At 37.5% G+C, this 13667-nt stretch overlaps 1 protein-coding gene across 1 annotated transcript in view; it reads right to left on the reverse strand.

The window, feature by feature from the left end:
* IMPL1 (myo-inositol monophosphatase like 1) overlaps positions 1-13667 on the reverse strand; it is a 53273-nt gene that overhangs the window by 29660 nt on the left and 9946 nt on the right. Inside the window, exons 3-6 of the mRNA XM_089995277.1 lie at positions 11305-11438; positions 10800-10888; positions 8729-8786; positions 8599-8651 (exon numbers count right to left, since the gene is read on the reverse strand). Of these exons, the coding sequence (XP_089851403.1) occupies positions 8599-8651; positions 8729-8786; positions 10800-10888; positions 11305-11438 (334 nt within the window). The remainder of the gene's footprint in view (positions 1-8598; positions 8652-8728; positions 8787-10799; positions 10889-11304; positions 11439-13667) is intronic.

Raw genomic sequence — 13667 nt, forward strand, 5'->3', positions numbered from 1 at the left:
TATCTGAGAGTATGTCTTGACCAGCCTGTCCCACAATTCCTTTGTTGAACACTCATCTGGAATTCCCACCAATACTTCTTGAGAGATAGTAGAAATAATAAAGGCAACTGCGGCTTGATCACGCTTCATCCAAATCTCGTATTGGGGATTTGGAATTTGTTGTATAAAATCAGCCTCATTTTCATCCTTAGTTTCTTGTATAACAAATTCTGGAGGAGCTGAGATTGATCCATTTAGATGTCCAGAAAGACCTTGGCTTTTAATGAATGGAAGAATTTGTCTTTTCCAAATCAAAAAATTGGAATTTGTAAGCTTTTCAGAAATGAGTTGACCAAGGAAATTAGATGAGAGAAATGAATGGGAAGAAGAATCCATGACTTTAATTTTTTTTTTAGGAGAGAGCTCGAATATTCAACGTGAATGAGAAAAGTTAGGTCTGATACACAAATCTATTTTGATTGCATCAAAGAAGTGACCAAAATAAAGATTATATATATTGAGATTGCATGCAACAATAATAAAAACAGAGGAGAGCAGGTGAAACCAAGTCTGCAGACTGACTCTAACAAATAGTTAGATTTAATGCATCGATCTGGGAAATACCATGAGGTGTCAGATCTATCACACAGATCCGATGAACAAAGAGAATGAATTTAACGCAAAACTGAAAAGAAATATCGTGAAACCGGTTTGGGTTTGTCGTGAAACTGATTTGTGTAGTTTGGATCCGGATCCGAATCCAAACTTAGATACAAATACAAATGCATGATATTTGCCCTGTCTAACACAGATATATGCTATGTCTAATACCCACTCGAGCTGGCGACCAAAAAGGGTATGTGGGCTCGACACAGTTGATCCTGACCCGGCCAACTAGAAACCCAATAGGGCTCGGCCATTACACCGAGCCAGATCTAACCCCCCCCCCCCAAAAAAAAAAAAAACAGGACAGAGCATAAGCTCAGTCATTCAATTGAGAGAATCGAGTTGGGCTCGATTCAAACCGAGCTCAGCTCGGTAGGAAGGTCCAGGCAAGAGCAGGAGAGGCAGACGGGGGAGGGGTTTGCCTAAAAGAAGGGGTGACAAGGGAGCAGCCTCAGCCACCCCCTATTGGTCGTCCCTACCACAGCAACAGCAGCAACCTATGGTTGCTGCTGGAAACGAAAAGGAAGGGAAAAAGAGGATCCCTCCCTTCAGGCGTGCCAGAGCCACCATCGCAGGTGGCTCTGGGTTGCCTGCAGAAACAGGGAAAGAGAGGAGAGGAGAGGATGCTCGACACCCTTCCTCCTGGCGAGCTAGAGCCACCAGCAGTGGTGGCTCTGGTCGACCAGTGGTCGGCGTACGAAAAATCCTGGCAACGAGAAAGGAGCTTCGACAGCAGGGATCCTGGCAGGGCTCAGGTGAGAGCGCTGGGGTCCGGTGTGGCTAAAGGAGAAATCGGGGTTCAGGGTCGAGCAACGTCGAGGAGCAAGAGGCTCGGATGAGCCTACGACAAGGAGAGAGGGAGAGAGAGGTGAGAGATCTGAGAGATGAGAGGGATACGAGAGAGAGGTGAGAGAGTTTGGGTACTTACAGTGAGAGAGAGGCGGGGGGGGGGGGGAAGGTGGTTTCGGCGAGGGTAGGCTTCGGGGGCATCGGAGTCTCCGGTGTGAGAAAGAGGCGGGGGGTTTGTGTTAAAAAGAAACCCCCTTGTGGGGGGGTTAAATAAACATGGGAGGAGGGGTTGTAACCCGGATTTGATTGGATGCAAAACATTTTTTTTTTAAAACAACGAGTATTACACCTTAAGAATATGTATTCCCTTAAAGATATTGCACATGTGTGCAACTTACAAAACAAAGTTCGAACAATGACTCAAAAAGACAAAAGTATAAGAGAATACTATAATGAATTGTCCGAACTTTGGGAAGAATTATTCATTATTGAGCCCAAGTGGCATAAACCGGAAGATATAGAACTCTGGCAAAAACAACTTGATGTGGAACATTTCTATCAATTTATAAATGGTTCGAGACCGGAGTTTGAGAGTACCAAATTGGCTCTTCTCCATAGAGGAAAATTCTCTCTATTGTTCACACTATTCAAGAGTTGAGTATGAAAGAAAATAGGCTAAGAGGGCATTCCTTGAAAAATGAAGACGGCTCCGTTTTAGCAGTCTCTAGACCCAAAAACTACATGTGTCCTTACAAGCCACCACATTGGAAGCAACGAAATGAGTATGATAACAAGCCTTACTGGAAACAAGGCAATGAATATGACAAGAAAAAGATTATTTATTATAATTGTCAAGAGCCAGGACACACTAAACCACAATGTCCTAGATTTAGAAAGAGGGAAGAAAAGAAGGTGGCTTTGATTGGTTCGTCTCAAGAATCAAATGAAACCAACAAATCTCTTGATGCACCCGTATCTATGTCACAATTCATGGAGATTCTCCAACCTTTGCTTAAAGGAGTGTCTTCTTCAAATGGAGCATCAACTGGAGCCACGGTTTCTTTTTTTTTCGATCGCGGTAAAACTCCTTGGCTTCTTGACTCTGGTGCTTCTTTTTATATGACCCCCCAATCACAACATTTTATCTGAATGTCGTATTAACTAAAACGTATCAAATGTTTTCACGGTTGATGGTACATCTCTTGAAATAAAAGGAACTAAAATTTCAAAAATATTTTGCAAGATTTTAAAAGGTTTATTATTCCAAAAGTAAGGTATTGTCATAATTTTTTTTAGTTTCTCAAATATCTGATCATGGATATAATGCCTCATTCTCTTGTGATACTTATTGGGTGCAGGATCGCCAGTCAGGGAAGCTTATTGGGGAACACCATAGAGAAGGAGGCCTCTACTACATGGATTTTTTTAAAATACCTAAGGATACCTTTTGTTGCAATGTTTAGAAATTTGACTTGGATTTATGACATAAACGACTTGGCCATCCTAACGTATCCAAAATTCAATACTTTTCAAATTTAGAAAAAATTTGTAATTCTGAAAACTTTAATTGTAAAGCTTATATCCTTGGTAAAATGAAGAGATTACCATACGATGAAAGAACTTTTATTTCCTCTTGACCGCTTGAGTTAATACATTCAAATGTCTAGAGGCCAACACCAGTTATATCAAAATGTGGATATGCATATTGGATATACTTCTTCGAGCATAAGTCTGAAGTCTTTTTATATTTTCAAATATTTCATAACTTAGTCAAGAACAAGTTTAAAAATAACATTTCTATTTTTTGCACTGATTCATGAGGAGAATTCTTATCAAAAGAATTTAAAGATTATCTAAATTTATATGGCATCACACACCAAAAATCTTGTCTTCACACATGACAGCAAAATGGTTTGGCCGAACGAAAACACAGATACATTATAGAAACAACTAGAACTTTACTAATAGCAAACCAAGTACCAAAGGATTTTTGGGTTGAAGCAGCTTTAACTGCCACATATTTATTAATAGAATGCCATCTTCTCTGAAAAACATAACACCAGTTGAAAAACTTTTTAAATTAACTCCTAATTACTATAGATTGAGAGTTTTTGGATGCAAATGTTTTGTTTTTACTAACAAAAATGCTAAACTCTCCCCTCGGGTTATTCCCTGTGCTTTTTTAGGTTATACACATAACCAAAAAAGTTATTAGTGCTTTGATCCCAAAAGTAAAAAGTTGTATATTTCAATAAATGTATTTTTTTTAGAAAAGGAAAGTTTTTTTGCCTTTGAAAAGGCTGAAAAAGTAATTGAGTATTCATTTTTATTTTATTTGATTCCACGTTATGAAAGGCATATCATGAATGTGATCTTGATGATGGTATTGATATAATGGATGAGTGTAACCTTGATAATGGTCCTATAATTAATGAAGAGCATTCTCGTAGGAACCAAAACTATTTGCAGTATTCTAGGCGTAAGGATCCTAATCACCCATGTGCACTCAAAAAATATCCTAAACAATCTGAAGTTCAAGCCAGAAGGTCATCTAGGATCTCTAAACCACCTAGAAAGTTCGTATCCTATGACTTTCTCTAAAATACAAAGCATTCATTGCATTAATTCACTCATATGTAGAACCTTCAACCTACGCTGAAGTTAAAGAATATTCTGAGTGGGTCGAAGCCATGAGGATAGAGTTTAAAGCTTTAGAAAAAGCTAATACTTGGATCATTCAAGATGTCCCACAAGAGAAGAAACCTATAGGTTGCAGATGGGTATATAAGATCAAAACCAAAAGTGATGGAGCTCTTGAAAGATATAAAGCCAAATTGGTTGTCAAATGCTATTATCAGGAATATGGAATAGACTACGAAAAAACTTTTGCACCAGTTGTTAGAATGACCTTTGTTAGGACTCTAGTGGTCTTAGCTTCGATTAGAAATGGTCTATATTTCAAATAGATGTTAAAAATATTTTTCTTAATAGAAACTTAGTTGAAGAAGTCTATATAGAGGCACTGCCTGGTATAAATGTTCCTAAGGAAAAAGCTTTTCATGTGAAAAAGGTTCTTTATGGCTTTAAGCAAGCACCAAAGGTTTAGTCATGTTATGATTGACATTTGATTCAGATCTTGTTTGACTGACACTGCCTTGTTTGTTAAGATTTCTGATGCAGGTATTATTATCTTACTTCTCTATATAGACGACATGATCATCACCAGAAGAGATAAATAAGGAGTTGAAAATATCAAAAAACTTCTCAAAAGGCATTTTGAAATGACTCATTTAGGTTTTTAAAAATATTTTTTAAGAATTGAAGTTGCTTAATCTTCTACAGGATATTTATTATTTTAGTCTAAGTTTGCATTTGATATTGTTTCTTGGTCTGGAATCACGGATGATAAGAAAGTTGAAAATCCTGAGACTGCCAACACCAAAATGTGAATTGATGATTGAGAACCTCTTGAAGATCCTACTCCTTAAAGATAACTCATTGAAACACTTTCTTATCTTTCAATTACTAGGCTTGATATAGCACACGTTGTATACACAGCTAATCAATTTCAGCACACTCCCACTTATGTTCACATGGGAGCAATTCTACGTATTATTAGATATATTAAAAATTCATTTTCTCGAAGACTTTTTCCGTGTACTTCATCTTTATTAGATTTAATTACTTACATTGATGCTGACTGAGGAGGTGATCCCAAATAGCAGGCACTCAACCACAGGTTTTTATGTGTTTTTAGGTGAATCTCTGATTTCGTGACGGTGCAAGAAGCAGCAGAAGGTTTCACTTTCTTCAACTGAAGTTGAATATAGAGTCATAGCAACTACAATAATGGAGGTAGTCTGGCTCAAAAGGTTGTTGGCTGACATGGGAGTTCAAGCAACTGGTGTCTCGTGCATGTGCTCTGATAACAAGAGTGTGATATATATTGTCAGCAATCGTACCTTTCATGAATAGAATAAACATATTGAAATGGATTGTCATTATGTTCGAAAATAGTATCTTCATGAGACTATATATACCTTACATGACATCAGAATATCAATTAGTAGATTTCTTCACCAAATTCTCGCCGCTCCCAGATATCATTTTCTTTTAGACAAACTTTCAATTATTATACCATAAGTTTGAGAGGGAGTCTTAGAATGTACATGAATATTTTATATATATATATATATATATTATATGTGTATAATTATTTTTTCCTTTTTCTTTTGTTTTTTATTCTTTTATGTTTTTGTATCTTTCTCTAGTTCAAAATGGACTAGAGCTCTAACTAGTCAAGAAGATGTTGACTAGTCTTAGAGCCGCTGGAACTAGTCCAACGGCTACAAATAGAGTCGTTGGACTAGCTCCAACGACTCTATTGAGTCTCCTTATCTCCCTCTTCTCTCATGTATATAAATAGGGGTTGATCCCCCTCTTCAATGTATGCTTCTTGCATTTAGTTGATGAATATTTATTTTTTAAGTGCTCTTGTGAATACCCCTAGTGTGGGTTTTGGTAGTGTGCCCTTTTGTGGACACTTGTTGTGCATGTTCTCTTGGATCCTTGGAGGATATATTGTGTGTGATTAGAAGACTCTTGTTTCTTTACAAGATACATGTGACCATGATTTCACTTACATATGTACACACATACATGCATATATTATACATAAAATACATACATACATACATACATACATATATATATATATAGAAAATATTTATTTTTAGTAGCATTCAGAACTCTGCTGAAATACAAACTTATAAACAATAGTGTGAAGTCTAAGCAAAGAATATCATATCATTGCTTGCAAATAGAACCAAAAATACAACTGCAAGATAAGGCTCTATTTGGGAGTCAATGTTGGGAGGGAGATGAGAAGGTCGATAAGAAGAATGATGGGTAGGGGGCAATGGGAGTCGATTTCACAACAATGTCCTTGCAAGGATGCAGTTGAAATCTAGAGATGGGAAGGAATTTGGCTTGCCAAATCCCCTCCCATCTCCAAATCCAAGACACAACGGGTGAAACTGGTGGGAATGCCTGAAATGCTCATCTCCTCTCCCAACACTGGTTCCCAAACAGAGCCTAAGTCAATTGCTACAAAGGTGAACTTCTTCAGCTAGCAACCCTACTGGATGTCAAGTGAAAAAGAACCTCAAAGAGGTACAATGTGATTGCTATTCTAATGGATGTAAAGTGAAAAAGAACCTCAAAGAGGTACAATGTGATTGCTATTCTAATGGATGTAAAGTGAAAAAGAACCTCAAAGAAGTACAATGAGATTGCTAAAACATGCAAAGCAATCAGAACTTAGCAAGATGTATACTTGTAACTAACTCAGAATCTGGATCATCTACAGTTACTAAAGGCAGACTCTAGAAAATAACACAAGATTTTCAAAAGCTATTACTAAGGCAATTACATGGCTGATCCCCTATTAATATGACTAAGGTGTTCCCTGGAAATACACAATAAAAGTACTTTAAAGACGAGATAGGAAACCCTAAACTGGTTCTTTTTCATATACTTCTAGATTTTACAAGCTTATTTTTTCTGTTAAATGCATAAAAAATCATGAAGTTCTATTTGAATGCATTGTTTTGATTTGCCATACTAGCATTGCAAAATTTTCAACATGTCAGAGATCTAACATGGTATCCATCTCTCAACCACTATGTTTGTTTGAAGGAAATTTGGATAGTGTCAGATTCACTAATGTCATACCACAATTAAATTATGGCAGTCAAATAATAACTAAAATATCCCTTTCCACATTGTTACCTCTTAAATTGTATCTTTTACTCATCAAATTTATCTGCCATTGGGCCTATATTCTACCTCCTTGTCAACCACTTCCTAATTGCAAAAGATGGCACAGTATGTGACATCCAAATCAAATTGAAAGTAAAGCCAGAATGGTGAAAGTGTTCTTTTATTAGTAATTTTTGCTGATCCATGGTTTATTCATTATTGCAGGCAAATACAACTGTTTCCAGATCAGCTGCATGTTGAATAGCTTGAAAAAAAATCCTAGTAACTAAAATACGTTTGGGTTTGTTAAAATGTATCATTCAACATTTGTAGTATTATATATATTTTATATATATAAAGGATAATACATATTCATATATGGTATATATGCATATGTATTATCCTAATTATATATATATAATATATATTTCTCTATTTATAGGCATGGGGTAGTTTAGACATTTCACAGTTTTACGCATATTCCATTTGGAATATGTTTGTAATTTTACTTTTAATTTTCTCTTTTTATTTTTCTGTTTTTTGTGGTTTGCGCCACCTAGGGAGGCTCCCCAAAGAGTCGTTGGGGAGCCCCCAACGGTCACAAATGTGACCGTTGGGGGCTCCCAACGACTCCTTTGGGAGCCCCCTAGGTGGCTCCTCTCTTGTGTTATAAATAGGGGTCTCCCCCTTGTAATTCCTTCACTCCTTGGAGGAGCTTATGCTCCATTGTATAGGGTTTTTACCCTCTTCTTCCTATTTCTTCAATAATATTCAACTTATGACTTTAAGTCATATTTATCCCTTTTATGGGTTTATGTATTAGCACTTGATGTGCTTGTGTTGTTCCCTTAAGTGGGTATATTCGCACTTAATGTACATGTGTATGGGTTCATTATCGAACCTAATATATTCAAAGTCATTTTCTAACAGGGTTTCTCTAGAAGGTGATTCATTTTGCAGTTTAAACAGATGCAAGTATCTATTGGCATGAAAACTGATACAATAATACAATAACTGGTATAAAAAACAGGATATTAGTATTAGACTGTTACGTTAATCTAAAAAGAGACATTTCCTGCTTATAATTGTAAAAATTATAGTTGGTGTCTGGTTAGGTTGTGCTTAGGGGCATACTCGGTATTTTCAGTTTGTTTTGTATGATATTCTAATCAGTCCATAGTTGGGACCTTTTAATCATTTTTCAATTCTTAATTTCTTATTGCTGTGCAACCCCAACAAAGTGGTCGAATGGTGCCATATTCACGTGGAGTTTGCTGAATAAGAGATACAGCCATCGGCCTCCATTTCCTTATCCCCCATCTCACCCTTCTACTCTCTTCTCACTCTTCTACTTGGGAATCTTCTTGAAGAATAACGTGAAAAAAATATCTTACAATCATGTACCTGATTAGTTTGGCTAACATAAATTCTTTGACCATTACAGAAAGCTCCACCACCTGCAAGATTTTAAACAATAAGTCGACATATATACCTTATAGATGAAAAAGGACCTGCAAAACAATTTGGTTTTTACCAGTGACAGCAGAAAATGTACGGGTGTTCCAACACATGGGACCCCCCACAAACTCAACCTGTACACACAAAATTTTTAATCAGTCTTCAGTGATACAAATAAACAACAGTAGTGACTAGCAGTGAAAAAGTAAAAACAGCCTATATGCAGGCTCATGCATATCCAGGTTATAATAGAGTGCATGTGTTATGAACTTTAAATGTAATTTTTTATGATTCCATTCTGTCAGGAAAAAAAACAAAGCCGGAATGAAGAACAGCTAAGAGTCATTTTAATCATTTGATAACAGTGGCGTGCTGGCCAACATTCATGGCAGATGGCTCAAAGCATAGGGATATTACAAGCATTGTACAAGAAGGTGTTGTAGGAGCAACCTATTACCTTCTGGTGAAATTGCTACCATCCCACTTAGCCAACAAATGATTGCCCAGGTATTGTGTATGTATGTGATCGCAGTATAATGAAAAGATGATTCAGGGAGAAATTATCATGATATTTTGGCATTTAAAAATATTCTGTTATTCTTCTCATAGTATTCTTTTAGTTACCTCAATCTCTACAATGTAAATATACATTTTTATTATTCCTTATTTTCTGTGCATTAAAAAACTGTTCTACCTGTTGCATATGCTGTTACAGAAAAAAAAACAGTAATCCACTCTTTTTATATTTTCTTGCATTTGTTTATATATCATTTTTGAAAAATGTTGATATTTCCCCAATGCTTATAAAAAAATCCCATAATATTCCAAATTATTGCCAAGACTGTACACACACATATACATACCTTGGTAACCAAAGCCCAAAGATCTATGAACTAGCTTGTGTTTAACTAACCAAGCAGATGAACGACCCTTCACCTTCTTGATCTCCCCACATATTTGTATGAGTATTTTACATTGACAATGAAATTTATGTTGTTATTTTTTTCTGCACAAAAACATCCTATCTAATTCACTAATTTGTGAGAAGATATTGAACTCGTTGTTGGCAGGATATAATCTCCTTTCCAAGTGGGATTATATTAGAATTAGAGCAGGATATTTGGGACTCTAGGCTTGGCTGGCCACATTCAATCTAGAGAGGGACTGTGATCCAGATCTAACAAAAGACAAGTTTACTCCCTTGTGGTTGGATCCTTTCAGTAGATGATAATGGACCTATACCATGTTATTTTTCTAGTGCAATGGATCATGACCTGAACAAACATAAAATCTAGTCTAGGTCACTATTCCAGAAACTCACTCCCTACCCAAACTAGAAACTTTCATTGAGTGCTTTTAACCATCAACCATGGGAAATTTGTTCTTCAAAATACTTTTTGAGTTCTGTACATAAATATGTAAATGGAAATTTTGTATTTTTTAGTTAACCAATGGCTTGATGTCTGCCCCATCTGATCTACAATTCAGGCCAATGTTCTTTAAGAAAATTAGAAATATAAACATTATTTACTGGGAGGTTGCACTGCTTTTCCATTAAGACCAATGATGAAGTTAAAGCATCAAATTTTGATGCTTAATAACAATAAAAAGAAGAGGAAATATAAGGTGGTTTTGTACTACGATACCATATGGTGGTAAACACTCTTGTTTGTATAGATCTAGAGATCAAATGGTAGATCTAACTGTACATATGTGTTTAGCATGGTTTATTTACTGAAGGTTTTATCATGTCTAATACATCATAAGATTCTTTCTTGAAATGGTGCAAAATCAACGACTCACAATTCATGAAAATAAAGTGTTTAGAAATGGTAAAATATATCAAATTTCAGTCAGCTTTAATGCATGGAAATAGTAAATAGAACATGCTAAACATGATCCAAAGGTTAGATTTTGCTTTTAGAGCTCAGATATATGTAAATCAAGTGTGTACTACCATAAGTTATGGTGGTACAGTACCACCGTAGAAGCACCTTAAAGGAAATAGGATACAAGTCATAAAGACTCAACTTTGTCTTGATAATCATAAAGAGAGCTCCTTTGGACAGATAGATAAAATATGACAAAAAAAGAAAGAACATGAATTTCATTTGAACCTTCTCAATGACATGGAAAAAAGCTCATACCACAGCTGCTGCTGCCGGCCTTCCCCTGAATAGAACTCCAACAGATACAGCAAAGCTAGGATAACCATGTGCAAAGTTTGTAGTTCCATCTATGTGCATCACAGAGAATTGACAGTGAACTTAGGAATACCATTAGGTTAAGGAATAATTCATATAGTACAACTAAAGGATTTTACAGAAAGCTATCAAAGTTTTTTATGGATGACAAATGGACTAGCAAAAGAAAAAACCAGTATTAAATGGTAAACAATCTTAGAGGACAGGATAAGCAAAAAGGGCCAGGTCTGAAGCACTGTAGATCATGCACACTGCAATACTACAAAAGAGAAATGCATAACAATATAAAAAACCTATATGTACTTTTAAAGGGACATATTCCTCTGGAATGGTTTCTTCACACGGGTGTATAGATATGGTAGTTGTTTATATAGTGCAACCATCTATGAATGCTGACTCTTTAAAGAAGACACATGCACAAAAGGTGAAGCGGTAGAGGTCATCAAACCCAGAGGATCAATGCACCAAAGATAATCAGATGATGTGTCTCCTATAAGTCCACCCTCCTCTCCTAAGATAAGGTGATCCGCAAAGTTCTTTCTCACGACATCTAGAATGGCAATTTCACTACGCTTATCTGTACTGCACAAATTACAAAACAACCTTGTAATTATTTGTATAGATTCACTCTCCATAAGCATCAGAACAGAGAAAAAAAGGGAAAAACAGAAAATGTTACCACAAAAAAGTTTGATGAACCTTAACTAATGACAATATAATTGTTGAGAATAGGTGGTTTAAGTTTAAATCTTCTTAGTTTGAAGGTTATTTGAAGTTTTTATTTAATAAGGGACTTAGACTATGTCACAGGGATTCGGCTAGCAGAGTGCCGCACCCGCGTCGACGCGACTCGACGCGGGTTCGGGTGCGGGTGCGGCACCGGGTGCGGTCAACCCAACCCTGGGTGCGTTGACCGCACCCAGGGTCATTTTGGTCCATTCTTGGCGGAAGCGGGTGGCAAGCTGGGCACACCGAGGACAATGTCGACGCAGAGGTTCCCGAGCGTCGCGATGTCGACGTTCTTCGCCTCGATGTCGCTGGCTTCGCGAGCTCCCGTCGATTGCTGGCGGTCGGAGTCGATCCTCTTCGGGGTGGCGGAGCCGAGATCTTCGCAGATCCTGATCGCGGGAAGCCCATGCTTGATGCATGGGAAACCGGGGGATTTCGCGAAATCGATCCTGAAAAAACCGGGAAAAACGCGAAATCGGGAAGATGGGTAGAAGCGGAGATGATTGTCGACCGGAATGGGGCTCTCCGCGATCGGAAATCTTAGGGTTCGGGGATGCATCGATGAGAGAGAGAGAGGAAAAATTGCGGGAAGACGGGAGCGGATTTTTCGTTTTTTATTTATTCCAGTTTTATTTTTTTTCAGTAAATTTATCGGGTTTTTTCTAAAGTAAATTCAATAAACCCAAAACTTATCTAACATTTACAAAAGCAGCTTAAACTTTAATTATTTGCATTTAACTACGATTGAGTAGATCGTTGATTCGCCAAATCGGTGTTATGAGATCATCACCCATTCGTTCTCTTCATCTAGGGCTGTCAACGGGTCTAGTACACGACCGATTAGGGTATATCTGACCCCCCCCCCAAATAACAAATCACAGGCTCGAGTTCAGGTTCGGGTTTTATCGGGTTACAAAAGTGGAATTCTAGATTCAGACCTGCATAATTTCAGAGGTACATGACAAAAATCATGACCCAAATCCCGCCTGCATATTACTCCCCTTAACAACCCTAATCACCACCATTTATTGTGCAAAGGACCCAAGCTGATAGCCCACATAACGTCACTATTATCAGCAACCAGTGTTCATAAACAACCCAGCTTGGGGTGTTCAAACTCGGCTTATAACTCCAGCAATCCGATCAAGATTGAGCTCATGACAAGCATGAGTTGAATGAACCACACTCAGCTGGCTCAATTGCAAACTGCTTTTTTTTTCAAAATTGGATGCAATAGGATAACCCCCGGTCCCCCTTATATATATATATATATATATATTTACATTTTTTCCCTTGCCGCACCCCCGCACTCGGGTTTTTTGGAAGTGCCGAATCCCCGCACCCGCACCCATGTGACATAGGACTTAGATGTAATTTATTCTTTTGGCCTCTCTCTATTTAACATAGAGAGCAGCCCTAATGTGATTAACGAGTTTCTCTTCCTGTGCAGCCGTCTCTCTCTCTCTCTCTCTCTCTCTCTCTCTCTCTCTCTCTCTCTCTCTACCTAGGGTTCAGTGCATTTCTCTACATGGTATCAGAGCATCGATCATGGGAGCGTAATCGATCGTGATTAAACTACGATTAATCTACACACCACCGAAAATTTTTTCCAGGTCAGCTGTTTATTTTTCTGTGTAAGATCTGATAACAGATCTGGGATTTGACCAAGGTCATGGCCCAGATATGTCATCAGATCTAAGGGAACAGGATGCGTGCTACTGGTCGTGGATGTGTGCTCCTCGTTTTCTGTTTTTTTTTTCTTGTTGTGATTCCCTGTTGTCGTGATTCCCTGTTGCCGAGCTTTATTGTCGTGATTCTCTGTCGTGATTTCCTGCCGTGATGTTTTGTTGTCAAGTTTTATTGCCGTGATATCCTGATGTTTGGGCACAGCAGCAATCTTCTTGTCGTGGTTTTTTTTTTCGTGATTTCCTGTCGTGACTTCCTGTTATTTGGGAGAAACAGCAATCGCACTTGTTGTGCTGTTGCTGGTGATTGAGATATGATTGTCGAGCTATATATGTCTGGGAGCAACCTCTATGATTCAGTTTCTGCATATGCATAGTTATGTTGGTCGTGATTCCC

This window comes from Nuphar pumila, chromosome 2, assembly GCF_984573655.1.
Source record: "Nuphar pumila chromosome 2, dmNupPumi1.hap1.1, whole genome shotgun sequence".
In the NCBI taxonomy this organism is placed as follows: domain Eukaryota; kingdom Viridiplantae; phylum Streptophyta; class Magnoliopsida; order Nymphaeales; family Nymphaeaceae; genus Nuphar; species Nuphar pumila.